This window comes from Triturus cristatus, chromosome 2_2 (genome assembly GCF_964204655.1).
Source record: "Triturus cristatus chromosome 2_2, aTriCri1.1, whole genome shotgun sequence".
Classification (NCBI taxonomy): Eukaryota; Metazoa; Chordata; class Amphibia; order Caudata; family Salamandridae; genus Triturus; species Triturus cristatus.
The window spans coordinates 489,640,575-489,661,973 of NC_140582.1; the positions used below are offsets into that span (position 1 = coordinate 489,640,575).

The 21,399-nt window shown below is 45.0% G+C and overlaps 1 protein-coding gene across 2 annotated transcripts in view; it reads right to left on the reverse strand.

Moving 5' to 3' along the window:
- The window catches only part of NOAZFP (nucleolar atypical zinc finger), a 230,839-nt gene that overhangs the window by 27,444 nt on the left and 181,996 nt on the right, over positions 1–21,399 (reverse strand). For both annotated transcript variants that reach the window (XM_085641596.1, XM_085641597.1), the window contains 2 exons: positions 11,509–11,555; positions 10,749–10,866 (listed from right to left, as the gene is read on the reverse strand). In XM_085641596.1, the coding sequence (XP_085497722.1) occupies positions 10,749–10,866; positions 11,509–11,555 (165 nt within the window). The remainder of the gene's footprint in view (positions 1–10,748; positions 10,867–11,508; positions 11,556–21,399) is intronic.

A 21,399-nucleotide genomic window follows, 5' to 3' on the forward strand; every position in this document is an offset into this window, starting at 1 on the left:
ACCCCCCCCCAGACGCACCAGCCAGCCCACCTGGACGCCAATCATAGCTGTAGACACCATCTCAACCATGAAAGGCATGCACTCAGTGGCCCCCCACCAACCCCTGCCCCCCTCACATCTAACACAGAGCTGCCACCGCCATCGCACCCGAACTACAACGCACCATCAACACAACCCTTGAAACAGGCACCTTCCCAGACGCCTGGAAACGCGCAGAAGTCAGGCCCCTGCTCAAGAAGCCGACAGCTGACCCCCACCGACCTCAAGAACTACCGGCCCATCTCGCTCCTCCGCTTCGCGGCCAAAGTCGCAGAGAAAACAGTCAACAGGGAACTGACACGATTCATCCTCCGACAACTCGGCCTCAACATTGTCTCCTACGTTGATGACACCCAGCTCATCCTCTCCCTCACCAAAGACCCCGCCACCACCAAACTTAACTTCCAGAAAGGAAAGCAGGAGGTTGAATTCTGGATGACCAACAGCTGCCTTAAGCTCAACGCCGAGAAGACATAAGTCCTCTTTCTCTGAACCACCCTTTCAGCATGGGACAACACCTGGTGGCCGACCGCCCTCGGAAGCCACTCGGACCACGCCAAAAACCTTGGCATCGTACTAGACTCATCCCTCACCATGAACCGACAGATCAAGCCGTCACCTCCAGCTGCTTCAACACCCTCTGCATCCTTCGCAAGACCTTTAAATGGATCCCCACGGAGTCAAGGAAGACAGTCACCCACGCACTCATCACAGGCAGACTGGACTATGGAAACGCTCTCTACACCGACAAACAAGTCCCTACTCTGAAAACTCCAGACGATACAGAACACCGCCGTCAGACTCGTCCTCGGCATCCCCCGGCACAAACACATCAGCCAACACCTACGAAGACTCCACTGGCTCGCCGTGGAGAAAAGGGTAACTTTCAAAATCCTCACCCACGCCTACAAATGCCTACACAACACCGGACCCGAATACCTCAACAACAGAATCTACTTCCATGTACCCAAAATAAAAACCTCCGTATCCGCAGAGCCAGAGTAGGAGGAAGATCCTTCTCTCACACTGCGGCCAAAACCTGGAACGAGCTCCTGGTAGACATCAGACTCGCACCCTCCCTGAACACCTTCAGGAAGACTCAAGACATGGCTCTTCGGCTAACGGACCTGCGAATGACCCTCCCAACCCCCCCAGCACCTTGAGACCCTCACAGAGGAGTAGCGCACTTAACAACGCCTGATTGATTGATTAATTGATAGGGGACTTGAATAAAGAGGGTTTGTCCGGCAGTCGCAGCAAAGATGGCAGAGCAGAAAGATAACCCTTGAAATTACCCACAGCAGAGCCCTGCTAGGCAAGGGTAAGAATAAAGAGTAGGGTATTAGACGGAAAGAGGGTCAATAGACCTTTCTGTACAATATTTTACAAATCTTTGCCAACGGCAGGCGTATATAGTCTTAGTGGAGGACCTCCTGGCCGTCAAAATAAATTTAAAAACTAAAAAGTAAGGTCGATAGCTATCAACTGCCGCCGCTTAATCTCCAAGCACGTAGGTGGACAGGCTGGGGTGGAGGACCCTCCCCTGCTGCTGCAACAGAAGATCCTCCCGAAGGGGCAGCCTGATCAGAGATTCGAGGCTCATTTGAAGAAGCTCTGGATACCGAACCCTCTATTCCCAGTCTGTAGCCACAAGAATGACTTGGGCCTGGTCATTCTTGATCTTTTTTAGAACTCTGCGCAGAAGTGGCATGGGCGTAAAGGCGCACAGGAGGCCTTAGCTCCACTCACGATGAAAAGCTAACAATAGCCGCCTTGGAAACTCCAGCGCACAACACTGCAGACATTGTGCGTTCCCTTCGGAGGCAAACAGATCTAACCAAGGCTCTCCCCACTGCTGAAAAAGACCTTGCACCACCTCTGACTGGAGACGTTATTTGTGATCTCGTAGGCATCAACGGCTGAGTTTGTCCGCCCTGGCGTTCAGAGAACCTGCCAGGTGTTGACCCACCAGGGTTCTGCCCTGCTGTTTCAGCCATGTCCAGAAATGCAGGTACTCTTGACAAAGGGTCCACAAACCCAACCTGCCCTGCTTGTTGCAGTACCACATGGCAGTGGTGTTGTCTGTGAACACTGGCACTAACTTGCCCTTGACAGAGGGAAGAAATGCTTTTAATGCTAGCCGGATTGTCTGAAGCTCCAACAAGTTGATGTAGAGCCCCGACTCCGCCGGCGACCAGTGTCTCCTGATCTCCACCTCTACCAGATGGCCGCCCCATCCTAGGAGTGACGCATCTGTCACTACAGTGAGATCTGGTTGGGGAAGGGAGAGGGATCTGCCTCTGACTCAATCACAGCTTATCAACCACCACTATAGATTCTTTGCAGTTCCCTCTGAGATCGAAACCATGTCAGAGAGATTGACCTGATGCTGAGCCCAATGGAAATTTAGGTCCCACTCAAAAGCCTGCATACGCCACCAGGCGTGATTTACCAACAAGATGCAGGAATAAATGAGTCTCAGCAGCCTCAGAGTCAATCGCACCGAAATCCATCCACGATAGAGGCTGAAACATCAGTATCATAGCCTTAATAACCTGGACTTGCTTTTCAGGAGGATAACCCCGAAACTGCACTGTGTCCACAACAGCTCAGATGAAAGGGACCATCTGAGAAGGAGTCAGGTGTCACTTTGGCATGTTTATAGAGAACCCCAGCGAAATCAGAAAGTCAATCGTCTGAAGGTGGGAGACTGCAGCCTGGGGAGAAGGCGCCTTCAACAGCCAGTTGTTGAGGTAGGGGAAGACTGACACATCTAACCTGCGCAGATGAGCTGCGTCCACTGCCATCACATTGGTGAACACCTGGGGGGGGGCGCTGGTAAGATCAAAGTGGAAAATGGTGAACTGATAGTGCTTGTGGCCTACCTTGAACTGCAGGTAATGCCTGTGGACCAGCAGGATGGGGATGTGAAAATACGCATCCTGCAAGTCCAACGCTACCAACTAGTCTAAGGCAGACAAGACCTGAGCCAATATGAGCATCTTGAATTTCTCCTTTTTGAGGAATAGATGGAAGGTCCGAATTGCCAAAATGGGCCGCAACCCTTTGTTCTTCTTCCTGATCAGAAAGTAGCAGTAACAACCACTGCCTACGTCTGAAAAGCGCAACTCTTTCTATAGATCCCTTGGCCAAGAGCACTGTAACTTCCTCTTGGAGTAATGCTAGATGATCCTCCGCCAGCCGTTTTTTAATTGGCAGAATAGGAGGAGGAAAAGATAGAAGAGGAAGAGAATAAGCCCTCCTGGGTGATCTATTAGACCCATCTGTCGAATGATATGAACCTCCAGCAGAGGAAATGATGATGAATTCTCCCCCTTACTGGAGTGAAATGATCTTGCAGTCTCAAACTGGGGAGAGGAGTTGGCCTAACGGCTAGGGCGGTCGACCTCAGAACTGGGTTCGAGTCTCAGCAACGACGCTGAAAATCCTGCGATTCTCGGAAAATCACGTAATCTCTCCTGTGCCTAACAAAAATGAATGTGTCCTCATGTAACACAACTGGTGCTATGTAAAGCGCTCTGATACCCAATACCTTTGGGTCAAGTTCGCGCTATATAAAGCTCTGTATAAAGGAGGCTGCAGCTGCCGAGGGCTGGGTGACAGACAACTTCTGGCTACAATTCTGAGATCGGAATAAACTGCGTCCACGTAAAACTTGGGAAGTCTGCGTATACGGCTGACACGGTTAAAAACCTCTTCCACTGCCACAAAAGGGGAGAGAGCTAGACTGGCCATGAGGTGTAGCCGAGAGACCCAAGGATCTGGCCACAGCAGGAGAATCCTTTAAGAGCTCCAAGGCCGAGTCCGCTTTCTCTCCAAAAGGACGAGTCCCGTCAAAGGGCATGTACATGAGATTGGCCTGGACATCACCCGAAAAGGCAGATGTTCTGAGCCAGGCGGGGACCTGTAAGGCCACCTTCAAAGGGACCGCTCTGCCCAGCGAATCAGTTGCGTCTTAACCACACCTAATTGTGGATTTTGATGCATCTCTCCCATCCTTCACTGCCTGTGAGAGTATGGCCCAGGCCTCCTCCGGGACCGGTGGTAGCACTTGTGCAACCGTCTCCCTAAGAGTGTGGGACAAACAGCCCAATAAGCAGCCGGTATTTACAGACCACAATGCCAGGCTGGTAGAAGAAAAATAATTCTTCAGAAGAGTGTCCAGCTCCTATCCGGAGGACCAAAATGGAACGCGCCATGTGACATCGAAGGCTGAAGCACCAAGCTCTCATACGTGGGGTGCTGGCTGAGGCAACTTGGGTCACCCGGCACCGGGCAATGGCGGCATGCAATTGTCCTATTCACAGGAGCACTTATGCTAGGCTTGGACCAAGTGCTTAGAAGGACATCTCTTAGTGCTTCATTAAAGGGCAATAGAGGTTCAGAGGTCCTGCGCTGCCCTCTATACAACCATGCAAAAACAACAGTTGATGGACAGAATGCAGAACAATGTCATACATTCACCCCAGTACCGAGATCTGGGCCTAAATCTATCGTTTTTTTGCTCACCATGCCGTTCCAGTTTGAACCCAGCCATATGTAAATCAGTCATGACCCTGTGCCTCATGGGAACAGTCCAGCCAGAACTGCCAAGCCAGGTCCTCCCTGGACTGGAAACAAGTATCCTAGGTTCGGTTTCGGGGTTTTACCCCTCTTCAGCCAAGATCGCTTGATTCCAGTGGCATGGAGAGCACGGGACCCACGTCTTTACTTACGACCCTCTGCGCCGGAGTGATTTCATCGACTTCAGAAGCGCCGACAAGGCCTTTTTCAATCCGCTCCGGCTCCAGTACATCGACATCCTCTTGGAAGATGTCGTCAGGGATTGCTGTCGACGAGCGAACCATGGTCCTCTGAGCTCGCCGATCCCGAATTGTCTTCTTGGAGCGGAAAGAGGCACAAGCTGGACAGTCTCTGGCCTCGTGCTCCGGTGACAAGCAGAGGTTACACACCTCATGCAGATCAGTGTGGGGGAACTTCGACCCACATGGAGGACACTTCTTGAATGGCGTCCTTTCCATGAGCCAGATGCTAAGGCCCAGGTAGGTCCGAAGGCCTTCGTCAACGACCGGAATCGAAGACTTCGACTTGGAGAGATGCGCGACGAGTGGGGTTCGCGATCAAGACAATACCGTAGAAAGGGTGAAGGATTGTGTGTCGAAATGGAGTCGGTAACGGTTCCAAATTAGAGCGCGAGAAACACATCCGAGCTCGATGGCGGAAAAAAACAATCTGAAGATGGAGCCGATGCCCACGCGCACTATGATCCAAAGGAGGAGTCACCTATCTCGTGACTTCCAAAGACTTTCCAGGACAAAAACAAGTGCAAACATCCAACACCAGATGGTGATCTATGCTAAGTGTGTGATCTGCAGCTCATATGCCTCGAACACCAGTTTTCTGCAAACAACTCCTTGGCATTTCTGAAAATACACAGGTTCTGTCTCGGAACACCAGTTTATCATCATTTTAGTACATAAAGTAATTTTCTGCAAACATTAGCTTATCGTTTTCCAAAATTACTCTGATTTTGCCCTCCTATACAAACTTGTATTCCTAGTAAACAGATTAATTTAACCTGGGACTTCATCGAGGGCAAAAAAAGAAAAAGTTACTTACTTCGATAACTATCTTTCTGGTGGCTACTCTATCTAGCTGCAGACCTCACCTGTAGAATAATCCCAACTTCAAGGCTCACAAGTTGCCGGTAGGCAGGGCACTGACTTCTTATTGACGCCAGAAGTGATGTTTGATGATGTCATTAAAGCCATACAATGCCAACCCTGACTCAGTGACTTCAGTTTACATCCAATTTTTCCAAACCTTCGAGGCGAGTAGATGGAGTGACTTTGACAAGAAGTAGTGCAGTACCAAACTCAGGTTGGTATTTTATTAAATCTTTCCATACGACACATCCATCAAACAGGGAGGCGGGTGGTATCGGTGAGGAATCAGCAGGTAGACAAAGCATCCCGGAGAAAGCTTGTTACCGAAGGTAAGCAACTTTTTCTTTTGATGGATACCTTTACCTGCAGATTTCTCACTTATAGGATAGATTTCCTAGCAGCACCCTCCCACAGAGGTGGAGAGCTGATGGACGATTAAATGAAGGTTTCTATGATGAATTTGGCAAAATGGCCATCCCTCCGTGCTTCAGAATCCAGGCAATAATGCTTATTAAAAGTGTGTAAGGATGCCCACGTAGCTGCCTTGCAGATTTCCACGATTTGAACACCTCTGCCAAAAGCGGAAGACAACAACTTGGCTTCAGTTGAATAAGCTCAGGTCCCCTCATGCAGCTCCTTTTTGACAAGAGCATAACAGGTTTTAATACAGAAAATGATCGACCTGGAATATGTCGGCTTCTGGACTGCTCTCCCTTTCCTGGAACCACAGTACCCAATGAAAAGCTGGTCAACCAATCTTATATTCTTCATGGGGCCCAGGTAGAAACTGACAGCCGCCTAGGATTCATCCAATAAAGCAGCTCCTTCTACTTCCCCATCAAAAAAGTTAAAACAAGCTTAAGGTCCCACTGGGCACAGCTAAATGAGTTAGAGGACATAGGCTGATCAGCCTCTTAAGAAACCACATTATGGCATCACAAAACGCAACGCACGTCGCAAGAATTCTAACTAATTCCAGGACTTGGCACTAGTCCTGGATAAACGTAAATAAGCTATGGCCTGGAAGTCGTGTGGAGGCCCTAGTATGCATACGTGGCTACTAGATCTCCGCCGGGCACTAGTGGCTTAACAAGAGATTCAATTATCCAATGCCCTAACGCTGCCCTCAGCGGCACACTCTGCAGACTGGCAAGGTTATCTGACCATCATCAAATCCAAACTAGGCGGGGCAAATACAGCCTCGTCGTATACTATATGCAACACTGTTACTCAAATATTGCGTACTTAAAGGAGATACAAACACTCGCAAGTTCTAAGTGGTGCACAGATGTACGTATAGATGTTTCCTTCTCCTTGCCTCTCCTATCAACTAGAGAGCCACAGCACTCCTGCATCATAAACAGGCACAAGTAGGATGAGTAATGAGACGTCCACACCCTCGCACTCTGGGTCGAACCATTAAGATCCTTCTTTAGAGTCGGGACTGACCCCCCCCAATACGCCCTAGCCCCTCCCCCTCTCGAGTTTAACACATGCATACAGGCCCAATCGTAACCAATGTTACCGTCCGCTAAACACACACGGTAATCAATGGACAGGAGTCTTGGTTATAGTGAATAATGTTTATTATAATAAATATGTACAACTAATAAGCTCGTAGTATCCAGAAATGATATTGGCACAGTTTAATGATACTGTCTTATGACAAATGTTCCAACCTCAATCAGGCGCCCCCACCAAGTGGGCATTTGTATCTGCGATTGTACATAAAAAATATGTATACCGTTTCAGGCTTAGAACTGATGTACGATTAGTTGAAAATGAATAAATATTTTAAAAAAAGAAACCACGTTATAATATGGGATTTGTACAAAATGACTCATCTGGGAGGCAGAGGACCAATGACAAAGCAGCTAAAGAGCCCTTTACAATTTCCACTGGACACACCCTTTTAGCCTGGGAGACTGCAAACCCAAAGACCTGTGACAATCTGGCTTGCAAATGCTCAACATTGTGGTCTACAAAGCTGTTCCACCTACTGCAATAAACAGATTTTGTGGAGGGGCGACAAGCTGACAAAATGACATATGCTACTTCTGATAGCAGCTGAAAGGAGTCCAAGTGTCCTTGCTCAAGCTCCAGGCATGAAGGTTGAGGCCTTGGAGACTGGGGTGCAGCACCATACCCACTGACTGGGAGAGAAGATTTGGTCCGAATGGTAGCCTGAACTAGGGACATATGGAGAAGCACTGAATGTCTCCATACCACCTGCTCCTTGGCCACTCTGAGGTAATAAGAATTACTTAGGCCCAGTCTTGGTGAATCTTCCTTAGAACTTGGGGAATCAAGGGTATGGGGGGAAACGTGCAGTGGAATTAAAGTTACACTTAACATGAAACATGTCCCCCAAGACTCCTCTTAACTGACATTAGAAGGTGCAGAACTGCTGCCTTAGAGCAGGTTCACCTGTAGAGTGCCCCATCCTGCATTACTGTCGGCAGAGGATGCTACTCGTGATCGGCAAGGTAACACCAGCTCAAGCGGTCAGGTCTGACATTCAGAAACTCCGCCAGGTGATTGGTTACCAACCAGAATGTTTGATGATGTGCTCATAACCACAGTCCCAATGCCTCTAGACTTAGGAGTGGGTGCCTTACTTCCCCTTGCTTGTTCACATACCACATTGCAGTTGTATTGTCCGTCAAGATCTGCACAGCTCGACCCTGGATGGAGGGGAGAAAGGCCTTGAACCCCAGCCAAATCGCCTGCATTTCTAGCAGGTTGATATGAAGCACCTACTCTTCTTAAGACCAGAGGCCTCTGTTCTCCAGATGATCCTCCCACTTTAGGATGGAAGAATCAATAACAACTGTGGCCAAGGTTGTCAGAGGACTGAATGTGCAATAATTGCTAAAACAAATTGTTGTAAATTATCAAAAGGGCCAGGATTGTAAAGTGTCTTGTGTTTGCTTTTATGTACTGTCAAATTCACTTGAGCACTGCATCGTTTGCACTTTGTATATAATAAGTACACTGATGAGTACTGAGATCTGTCGAGAGAGTATATATCAGCAAAAGAAACCCTTGTCAGACCTTTTGTGTTCTGAGAAAGTATCTCTATATATAGCAGTTATTACATAAGTGAGGGGATCACTCAATGAGGATGTGATTCCTACCTACTGAATGATGCCCACGGAACTCTGTACATATATACAATATCCTGCCCTGGCACTAATTTCACAGCTCCTTTCAAGAGAAGCACTGACACCTCTTGCTGTAGGATATAAACATGACCTTCTGGCAAAAGAGGGAAGGGGGTGATGGGGGGGGGGGTGGAGTCTGAAGGAAGGGGAGGGCCCATTATCTGAAGGACCCACTGGGCTGAAGTAATGGCCCTCCCGATTTGTAGAAAGGAGGACATCCACCCCTCCCACAGGCTCCATGTGGGCATGGAGAAGCACACTCAGCTGGAGTTCCTGGTGGTGCAGGTTAGGAGGAGGAGGCTTGATAAAGGGATCCACGGCCTTTACCTCTGGCTCTACCTCTGTACTGTTTAACCAGAGGATTCTGAGGTGGTGGAACCCGACACTGAAACAGCTGACACTGTCAGAAAATAAAATCCCCTTGAGAAGCCTCAAAACAGCCAGTAGTCTTTTAAGGCCTGAGGCTGTTGGGCGCCCAAAGATCTGACTGTGGACCTTTTCTCTTGAAAATGCTCCAAAGCGTTGTTGGCTTTGTTGTCAAACAGAGGTACCCATCAAAGGGAAGGTCAAGCAGATTGGCCTATACAACCAAAGAAAAGTAAGATGTCCAAAGCTAGACAAGGCGACATATTTTAATTGAGGTACCCAATGGCGCTACAGAATCCCCCTGGTTTAGGCCTGTTTGTATTACATAACGTGAGGTGTTCTGGGCAACCCTTATTACTTTCTGGATTTTCGCTTGTCATCCTGGGCCCAGGTCAAACAGTTTGCTCTCTCACTTCTTGATGTCTCACAGTGCATACATACTAAGGCACAAGTTACAGGCTTTGGAGTCATGGTCCAAACCAAGGAAACTAAGGCAAATTGAATGGGGGTCCATAATGGCCATTTGTCCCTCACACTCCCAAAAGGGCTTAAAACATGGACATTTTGACGGAGACGAGACTGCACGACAAGAATTTGGTCTGTGAGGAAATCTCACAATATCTCAGAGAGAGCGAGCTCCGGGATCCATGTTGAAGGTGCAAAGAAAAGGGAACTGAATTTGATGCGCTGGGGTGGGCACTATATGGTTTTGATGATGCCATTTGCAACGTAGATACCAAGCTAGCACCCCCTACAGGCGTCTTATAAGCTTTGAAGCTTCTGGATCCAGTCTGACATCAGGAATTAGTCTACAGGTGAGGAATCTGTAGGTAGAAGTGTCTATGAGAATAGATATTTACTTGCCTTAATGCAGAACCTGTGCCCGGCCTACTTTTGGGGGTCCACAAGACAGACAGCTGTACTATGTATCCTGAAGACCCTCTGTAGGTCTAGCAGCACCAGGGCTCACAATGAATCTGCATATTCAGGACAAGCTGGAGCAACTGTAGTAGGGACACATGGGAACTGATTGAAACATTTGCTCTGTCCAGAGAAGACACCTGCCGCCCACCTACTTAAGTCAGTGAGTGGAGGATATGGATAACTGGAAGACCTATGCCTAAATGGAAAGGGCCAACATTCACCTTTCTTTATAGGCATACTGCTGTCCCTGTTGATAAAAACAATAAAACACAGCTTTCTAAGCCACCTACATGCATATACACAGATACATGTTGGGAATCACTTGGTTCAGGCCATCTACTTAATTACTGTGACCTTGGTCGCCAGAAAAAAAAGTTATGCTTAACTTCATACCCCAAAGGGCCAGCCATCACTAAAATATTTGCATTCATTTTGTTTTTTAAATGCGTAAAGCAAATTACATCCAAGAAAGTAATGTTTCACAAAATCAAGCACTTTTAAATCAGCTTTTTGTAATTCCAATAATTTATACAGCACAATGTAATGAACATTAAACAGGTAGTCTTACTTGACATGCTCAGATCCTTAGTTTCCTGAGTTTCATGTCCGCACTTAGGGCAAGGAGGTGGTTTTCCTTTTTCCGTTTTAAATACCTTGCTACGAGCATGGTCATCACAGAAACAGGCCTGCAAACAGAGACAAATTAACAAAGGCTAACCTTAAATTACAGTTTAGAATTAATATTGTGCAATACGCTGACAGCCAGAAAGTTAATTCTATTGTCACAGTTAACATATTTACAAATTATACTATTTATAACAGTAGTACCAATGTACATTTGAAAGGTTTTGTATTTCAGAAGGGGTAATATTTTATATTCTTGATTATGGAAACTGATTCAGTGAGAACGCCATCTTTAGATATTGCTAAGAGTGAAATTATATAGAATGTGTAATACACCATCCATGATGTCAAGGAAGATTTCAGGCCACTAGTTTTCCGAAAGAAAGGTTGGGCAAAGCTACTGGTACTCCTGTATCTGTGTTGCAGACACAGGATTAGTTATGGGCTGATCATTAACCACTTGCTAAGAAATCATGCTGAGATGAAAGACAAAAGTTCTCTAACCTGGTTTTCCTGATTAAGCAGATGGTTATGATGGTGGGTTATTCTGGGAGGCATACAAGAAGGAATTATTTTTTTTAAACACACTGAGGATGTAGGGCAGTAACATTTGTGGGGAGGCTTAGTTGTTCTGTTCCAAGCTAAAATTCTAGCCTTGCCTCAGTGTGACCTGCGTCTGTGTACATCTTTCTATTCTACTGTACCTTACAACGTAGGCATGAATGCTGGCCCAGCCGGTTACAGGATACACCTAATAAGAAATAAAATAGAGATTAATGACATGAATATTCAAGTGAGTGTTTGTGCGCGTGTGTGTCTGTGTGTCCCTTGCATGGTTCAAAAGAGCAATACATTCCTCTTTTAATTTCTCCAAAGCAACTTTATGAACCTTCTTAGGTCTGGCTTGGCAGTGCAGCTGTTGCTAGATCTTAAGTCATGGGTACTCAGAAACATTTTTCCAAGGGTCAAAAAGTATGATCTGTGGTGTGACAGAGGGCTGCATTGATGGCAGCAGGGTGAGGCGGGTGTAAAGTAGACAATGGGGAATCAAAGTACGTACATGGTATTTGTGAGTACGTTGTGGAGGTATTTTGGAGATTATGAATGCTCTACATTAAGCACCAAGCCTCTAGAAGAGTCACGGATATGCCAACAATGTGGTATGTTGTAACTGAGTTGCTATCTTCTTACCTCATCCTGGGGTAAGCCTTCTCTGATTGCTATTGCTACCTTTGGTGAGTCAAGTGTACAAAGGAAGTAACTTGATTATTGAACTGGAATAAAACAGAATCTTAGACCTCATAATTTCCTTGTACCTTTAGTCTCCTATCTGTAACCATTAGGCATGTTTAGAAACAGGCTCAGTTAAGGTAGAGAGTGCTATAGAAAGTCCTTGATAAAGCCCATAACAACAAGGTGTGCGATTCACTGAGGATGGCAGACACAAACACCCAAAGGCCACTGCTAGAAACAGGACAGTGGGAAAGTTTTAACCATGGCATTAGGGGGAATTTACATGAATCCTTGTTTTACCACTATGCTAAAATATGCTGATGGTGAACTCATAACCAGCAGACTGAACTACTGTAACACCCTCTACGCTGGAATCAACAAGACACAAGCTCCAAACCATCCAGAACAGCGCAGCCAGACTCGTCCTCAGAACCCCACGACACGAGCGCATGACACAGCACCTACGAGAACTGGCTCCCCATCAAGATGCGAGTAAGCTTCAAGCTACTCACCCAGGCCTACAAATCCCTCCACAACATCGGACCCAAATACCTCCACGAAAGAGTCCCCTTCCACGTACCCAAAAGAAACCTCCGCTCTGCTGACCTCGCCCTGGCAGAGACCCCACGCATCCGTAGAACCAGAGCAGGAGGAAGATCCTTCTCCTACGTCGCAGCAAAGTCCTGGAACGCACTCCCAGTCAACATCAGACGCTCCCCACACTGCACACCTTCAGGAAGAGCCTCAAGACCTGGCTCTTCGATTGATCCAAAACTGCACCCCCATCCCCCCCAGCGCCCTGAGACCCTCATGGGTGAGTAGCGTGCTCTATAAACCCCCTGATTGATTGTGAACTCTGTATTTAAAGTCTAGGCAGCTTGCACAGACCAATGGCATTTCTTTGGTGAGAGTAGCTCCTACGTTCCTCCATAGGATCCACAAATCCCACAATTGTAATGTAATGAGCAAGTTGGAAACTATGGAAATCAGAAGGCATGTTTCTTTATTAGTCTTAGGCCTTCCTTGTGACAAACTGTGCGCTCTTGGGTAATCACATTCTGAACATATTTCTCCGTTCATTTTTTTAACAGATAGAAAAAACATAAGTCATGCTAAACACCCGTAGTAACTATGTAATAAGAAAACAGGACACTACTCCAACTATCATTTGTTTTTACCCAAGGAGGACAGAATTCCCAGTCTTAAAGTCCACTCATTAAAATGTGGTTTAGTGAGAAAATTATGAATCTTGAAACAAGGATTTCTGCACTGTGGAGTGGACTCTTTCTTCACCAAACTGTTTGACCATAGTCAAATCATATCCTTCCTATGCCTTTGTCCGATTGATTGACCTTTATGTGAATTATGTGATGGAGGTGGGCGATCCACTGAAGGCTCGAGCCAAGCTCAAGCTAGATGTCTGGCTCAGCTTGAGGTGCTCTTGGATCCTTGATCCCACACCAAGCAGAGTCGTCATATGGCTTTTGTCGGCCACCCACGCTTTAACCGTATTTGGTAAGAATTAAAGACAAAGCAAAATCCTTTTGATGTAAAAAGAGAGAGGGAAAGAGATATCCATCTAGTGGCTGAATTGCACAATGTGAAACCAGAAAACCTGGGATAAATCCCTGCTTCCCAAAGTGACCAAATTGTGTGTTCCTAAGCAATTGCTTTTTTTCCACTTTGCCTCCTTTTTCTTCATTATCACACAAGAGCAACTCGAAATGCAGGAGTTCAGGATGCGCTAACATTAGCATTGCTGTCAAGAGGGGAAAGATACGCAATTCTTTTTTAACTATCAATGGCATTTCCAGATCAGTGTTCCAGGAATTTCTCACCAACATATGCCAGGCTGCCCATGGCAGTGGACTGGAGAACATTTCTGACTTTCAGCAACGCTCATTTTTAGCAGTCGCCCCCTTCTAAGGTCAGGAACAAGCCGTGAAGTCCTTCTAGAACATGTTTGGATGTACTGGTAGAAGGAGACTTGACGAAATGGGCCATCACTATGAAGAAGGGGCTACTAAAGGTTCCAGACAGAGAAGCACGGTCTAGAAAATTAACTTGCAGCACAGTAGCCTGGAGCAATAGTTATGTGCTATTAATGTTATGCTAGGTTCTGAGTCTCTAACACCACACCACCTCCGTAAGTAAACCTTGCTTTGCTACCTTGAGCATCAAGAGCTAAAGGGGTGCCCTTGGTGCTCAGTTTTAGGTCCAACTGTAAACCAGGCCCAGGAACATCAGTAGTAAAAGCCCTAAATGTCATAATTGGTGCCCTTAAACCCACTATATGGCTTGGGACCGCACAAGTAATTCCCTCAATTGGTGCCATCGATGACAGATCACCAGAGTCCAGGTCCAGTTGATGCTACTGGCATTTAAAAAGTTCATATTTTCTACTCTCAGCCTATACACAGAATGGCTGATAGCTGATGGGAATAGGTAAACCTAAAAGACCTCTTCCTAGACCAGTTAAGGGAGAAGTATTGAAATAATGAGTGGAGGGCCCCTACATGTAAGGATAGTGAAGTCCTCATTGAGTTCATGAAGAACCTGCTAGTTCTCACAGTGGGAGAGGACTCTGGAGAGGGTTCAATAGAAGGGACCTAGGAAGAGAGTTCTGCTGTGGTGCCCTCTAACAGCCCTAGAGAGCATGTTTCTCCTGGATCAACCTCTAGAATATTGACTAGCTTATTTTCCAGACCCTCCCCTACACAATCTCTACCCCCCAGTCACCACCACTGCAAGCTTTGCGAGTTTCATGGTGTTAGCCTCATCTGTAGTCAGAGGGCAACGCAGTCAATGCTGGAACGTTTTGAAAATAGTTTTGCAGCTTGATATTCGTTATGGATTTTCCTATCGCATACCACTGTGCGTCTATTGGTTGGGCACTAAGTTTGTTTTCTAAAATGAAGAAAAAAGACGCATTTTAGCCTGGTCTGTAATGAGACTCCCATTCTATTTTGAGAAAAGGAATAAAGTGCTCCATTTACCTTAGGCCATATACAGTCTGTGATTTACACTGAATGTTTACAATTGTATCTCACTGTGTGTAACACATTTGTTTATACCTCATCAAATTAAAGGGAAATTCAAGGAAGGTTTGGTTTTGTCCCATCTGTAAACAGTGTTTTTTTTGCTTGATAAGTAACCGGTTTCTTCTTTCTGTGGCGTCCGTCTGTTACAGGCTAGGCTAGTTTATCAATACAGGATGAGTCATGGCTTGTCTGGCGTATCTCTTGTCTCTCAAATTGGTGCCACATGCACTGTTCTTGTAGAAGTGTGAAGCTGATTCCATGTTGATTTTTTACATACTGTTCAAATATTATGCACCTACCACATTTTAGCTATTGTAGAGAGAGCTCAATTTACCTTGTAGCAACCTTCCAGGCAGTTTATTGTTTTCACTGCTCAACTGGTAATCTTCTCAAAGGATAGGAACCAACCCAGGTGGCCAAAAGTAAACAAATGTTTGCACTTCCGAACCTCCTTGATGGAATGAATAACATGTAGTATGTGTTAACGTCTGTCTGCTGCAGATTATTTCCAAAAATAAATACATGCACCTCAATCTCGGCTGTTGTAGGAATTACTCATGACCAGGTCAAGTATGCAACTCAAACTCGAAGGGATTGCTACTAAATAGTTTTTTTTTAAATAAAGGTTATGCATTTTAATCTCATTTATGTAGTTCTGGGGGGAAATTGTACAGTTAGTCTTGTCAATAATACCTTCCGTTTCCACTCGAGTAAAGTCCTTCTTAGAGACACTATTTAATTGAATACACAAAATTATAGATTGTTTTCAGATCTTTAAAAAGATTAATCTTTCTTGGCTACCTATCTGTAGTTAATACTCTTCTGTAAGCCCTAAATCAGTTATTGACCAGTCCCTTGTCAGCTTGATATATTCATTTTGAGAGTAACCCCTTGCACTCCTCTTAACAAAAACGTTACTAATTTGCCCACTAGGCACAGTAACCTACGCCTCGGTTTGGAGATCTTGGTGTTGGATCCAGCAAACATTTTAGCAGCAGTTGTGGACTGTAATCTTCCCACAATATTATTTATAAGAGTTTACTGACATTTGTCTCACTACACAAGCGCCGTTAATAAAGGCTTTTTGATTCAATCTTTTTATTCAGATTTTATAGCAAACACAATTAGAAGTGTGTTCCTTTCTTTCTCTGAAGGGTAAGCTACTGTTCTCATGTTATCTATTTTTGTTCCAAAAAACTTTAGCAATTTGGTTAGTCACAAGAATTGTTCCAATTCCTCCTCAATTTTAGTGTATGTAATACTTCATCATTTTGTCTGTGTACTTCTGCAAATGTACTAGTCGATCATCCATGTATGAATATACTTTCTCCTGGAATGATCTTTTATAATAGATATGCACTTCTTGTTGTCCTTAGGAAACTGAAGCATACTGAACTGACGGTGTGAGCTATGAAGTGCACATTTTGAGCACCAATCATCTTAACTACATTGGTAAATGAGCATACATTATTCAAATCAACAGCACTCATAATAATTTCGGGAGTGAAGATATGAATCTAGATTTTTTTATTTTGAACTTCAATGTGTGAATAGATCTACATCAACTATAGACCCCTATAATTTGGCTCTCGCTCATAGGCCCAACTGTGCCCTTCAAAGGCAAAAAGTTAGTTCTATGCAAAACCTTAGAACGTGTTGTTACTCGTGCTTTTGAAGTAGTCGGTCTTGTGGAACAGTACTCACATGCCTCGAACCTGTACTTTATATCCTTTGGATAGTGGAGCTACATATCCATAATCACCAGTGATGTTGAAAACATTTTTAGACTTCTCTCTGAGCTGTGGTGAAACCACTTACGAATCCTGGTCCACTGTTCTGGACTTCCATATAACTTTTCCTAAAGTTAATACTCTCCATTGTCCTCGCAGTGGCCTGATTTGAGTTGTGGACCTTCAAAACAATGCGCTTACCTGGTAGGCAATCATAGCTGTACCTGTAATCATTTCTTTCTAATTTTGCAAGTGCATCTACTTTGCAAGTACTCTTTATACTCAAACACTATTGAGTGATTGTTTCCTTGATGTACTGACTGGCACACGCATGGTTTGTCCACTAAAGGTTATGACCTAGTTGCATCTCAGTCACATAAATTCCTACTGAAAGGATATGTCATTGCTGTTTCTCTGGGCAAACGTGCTGCTAGCCCAATATCATCCATTGAAAGTTTATGTCTTTGCTGTACTGCAGAGCATATTGACTGCACCTCAGGGCTCAAGTAATGTTTGAACACAAAACTCTGTTGAAGGGTTATGTCCTTGCTCAACCTCAGGGCCTTTACCCCATTTGTCCACTAAAACCTACTAAAAGATAATGTCCTAGCTTCACTGCAGAGTACAAATAAAGTTGGTCTTCGCCAACTTCTTCAATGATAAAATCACAAGAATAGAGATCTCCCTTGAAGAGAACAACCAACCATCCACAGGAACCCTCCTACCAGAAAGGCAGATAACTCCCCTTCTCTCTCTATGACCACCCTATCAAATATCCCTCCACAGGAAATCAAAAGATGTACTCAAAACCAAGAGCCCCGCAAAACCCTTGGAAGGAGGAAAGTATTCAACCCAATCTCGTTGGAGGACATATTTACTCAGTTGGCTAAATCCAAACCTTCCTCCCACCTTGCGGACCCTGCTTTGGACTAAGATCATAAACAGCTCCATGACAATTGGAGTGATGCCAGAATGTCTCAAACTAGGTCAAGTTGCGCCACTGCTCAAAAAACCGGGAGCAGACCCGAATGACCTCACAACTTCAGACCTGTCTCCAATCTACCCTTCCAAGCCAAAACCTTAGAAAGATGTGTTGGACAGCTAAACCAACACATTGACAACTACAATCTCCTAGATCCTCATCAATCCGGGTTCAAAAAGGGCCGCAGCATGTAAACAGCTATTCTGAACATAGTGGATGACCTACGTAATTCCCTGGACACAGACCGATGCTGCCTTCTCAAACGCCTAGATCTATTGGCAGCCTTCGACACGGTCAACCACACGCTTCTCTTGGACTCCTTTCAAAAGAGGATCGGCGCAGGAGTGGTCCTACACTGGTTCACATCTTTTCTACAAAACCGCTCTCAACAAATAGAAATAAACAAGCTGATTTCTGACGCAATGACAATCACCCGGGGTGTCCCCAAAGGCTCTGTCCTCTAGCCTACACTGTGCAATATATACATGGAGTCCCTCACCATCATTTTCAACCAACCATCTGTAGACAAATGACACCCAGCTCTACTTGGAAATCTCCTCACTAGATGACAGACACAGACTAAATACAACCCTCAAAGAAGTTCAACACTGGCTATGTCGAAACCATCTAATCTCAACCAAGATAAGAGAGTAATTGCGCTCATATCAAAAACAAACCAATCCACCCCCCCAAATGCAAGAATGGCTAAACACCATAACTGCACTTAATTGCAATCTTACCCTAGCCGACTCCACCAAATCTCTAGGAATTACATTAGACCCCAAACTGACCATGAAAGATCATATAAAGAACAGTGCGAAGTCCCTTCTACAACTTAAAACTTCAGAACAAAATCAAACTCTACCTACCGCCGAGCTACCTCAAATCTGCCACACAAGCGATGGTGTTGTCAGGATTAGACTATGAGAATGTCACCCCCCTACAGGCACAGCAAAATCCCATCTTGAACTCCTTAGAACCACTCTCAATTCAGCAGTCCGAATAGTCACAGAAATCAAAAAATATGATCACATTTCCCCTGCCCTGAAAGAACGGAAATGGCTCCATATTGATGTTTGCTGCAGCTTTGGAACTGCCTTTCTCACAAAGCCCTTCACAATGGAAAACCAGCTTACCTCACCAATCAAGAAACCCAAGAAGCTTCGATACCTTACTCCTTACCCCATCTAAAGCACACAAACAGAAAACCCTAGCTCCTAATTGAGCAATGCCCCTAAAATCTGAAACTCCATTCCAGTACACATCAGGACAAGCCCCTCCTTTGTAAGCTTCAAGAAAAAGCTTAAGGGTGTCCTTCTCAAACTAGCAGGATGTCAATCAGCTGCCAAGACATGAACTTTAACCCTGCTTTTCTCCCTATATTACTCCTCTCTTTGTCCTTCCTCTTGCTCAATCACTGTTTCACCTTGGTCTTATCCGAAATGTGTGATTATACTTGCTATTTGTAACGAACCTGCACTGATGTACAGAGCTTCGATACCTTCGGTTCTTGCTAGCGCTATATAAAACTTTAAATAAATAAAGGTCATTGAAAGTTGCGCTATCAGAACAAAAATAAATGGTGAAACAAAAATGCATGCCTATACTTGGATGTGAAAATATGTTTTGAAGTTGATGCAGCAAATTTTAAAATCCAAATTTAAAATAAGTTCAAGTTGTTATGCAAAAACCTGAAAGTCATTCCATGTCAGTGTATTACACAATAACAGAGCCATGCACGGTTTCTTTTTTAGGTCGAGCCTGCGAGAGCATGCTATAGCGCATGGGCTCTAGCTTGCAAGACTCATTCAGTAAATAAGAGGCTTGGAACCCGTCCATAGCTTACCATTCACTGGCATCATTGTCGCTCTTTGAGCCTTCTCGTTGGGCAGCACTTGCCATAGAACACTTCGGTTGCTAGCCCTGGCGCATGGACCAAGTAGAGATGAATTACCATTTTGATTGGTGACCCTTCGCTGGCCATCTGCTGATGACACTGGAATTCTGTTACTATTTTTAAGAGCTATGACGCGATACTGGCCGCATCATAGCTCTTTCTTTTTTCTTATTCCTCAGCCAATCCTAGTGTGCTGCACTTTTAATTCCGAGGTATTAATTGGCTATACAGACCATTTGTGGCAATGCAGGACATGCAGGAGCTATTTTAGCTGCCCTGCTTAAATTGATGCAGTTTCTATCTGCTTGTACTTTGCTGCTGGACACTTAAAATAGGTTGAGGCTCTTTAATTATTATTGAATTTATCCCCACCCGCTCCCTCCTTGTTTCTTTTCATACCATTCCTTGTTCTTCTCCCTCCCGCCCATCTCTTCAATTTCGACCTGAATGGTGCTATGAAGCAACCAGCGCTGGCCGCTTCATATTGCTTTTTAAATTCATCCAGTTTTTCCACCACTACTGTTAGCCAGCCCAACCTGACCCACAAAGGCAATGGCTCGACCATGGAAGAGACTCATTATCATTGCCAATGCTTGTTCTGTGCACCTTTTATATATTAATTGGTACTTGATTAAGAATATCTCTGGGGTACTGATTTACAGTTTGGTTCCATGTTTTCCTTATCTTGAGAGGAAACACTTTGTACAGAGTTGGATGTAAAGATTCCACTGCAGGTCATATTTTTGGTTATCGTCTCAAATTTTTTAAAATGTTATCTTTTTATAATGTGTTCTTACCGAAGGACACAACAAAGCACTGGGTATATCCACGATTCCGAAAGAGATGACAAATAGGGTGATGGAGTCATTCAGAATTTAATGTTCGGAGGACGAGGTATTGCTTTCAGAAATAAATTATGTTGGGGTCACTGCAGAGCTACCATGGGAAAGAGTTCCAGAAAGAGCAGTCTTGATGGTGCATATATTTTCCTACAAACTTATGTTCACAACACTTCTATATGTGTTTGATAGCATTAGTATGCATTACCGAACTTGATGCTGTGTTAGGAATAATTAAGGACCAGGATTAGCATGGATGTAGGGATGAGCTAGAGTGTACTGATGGAATGGAATGTTTCATGCTTGATCGGAGTTGGAGGTGTAGTCGTTGAATAAGGACAAAGATTGTTGTGGAGCTACTGAAAATTATGCACGTTTGAGTTGGGCGATGTTGATGTGAATATGCTTTTCCACATCACGGTCATATTTGTGATCACCACTGTTAGCCTGTGCATTCAGTTGTTGCACATCTGCAGAGATCACTCAGATAGGGGGCATATACCATTTCCATGACACGGATGTGCTAGACTAGTTGAATTTGCATATCCATCAAGGAATCTTCTGGCAGTCCCTGTCAGTACACCTCCAGGTGCAATACACAGCTGAGACCCTGTCCACCACCTACTTCCAAAGGAGCAGAAGCTCTGTTCACATCCGGACTTGTGAAAAAACTCAGCCTTTTCAAGTCCTTCAGCTGAGACAAGTTCCAGGGTGGGACCCATAGACTAGGCTCTGCAGTGTGTACAAGTATGTTAGGCATGCTGGAGATAACTGTACCAATTTAAATGACATGTTTCAGGGAATGCTGGTAGTATGTGTTACAATCCAATCTGACTCCACATCCACAAGAAAATATTTACAAAAGCTTTGCAG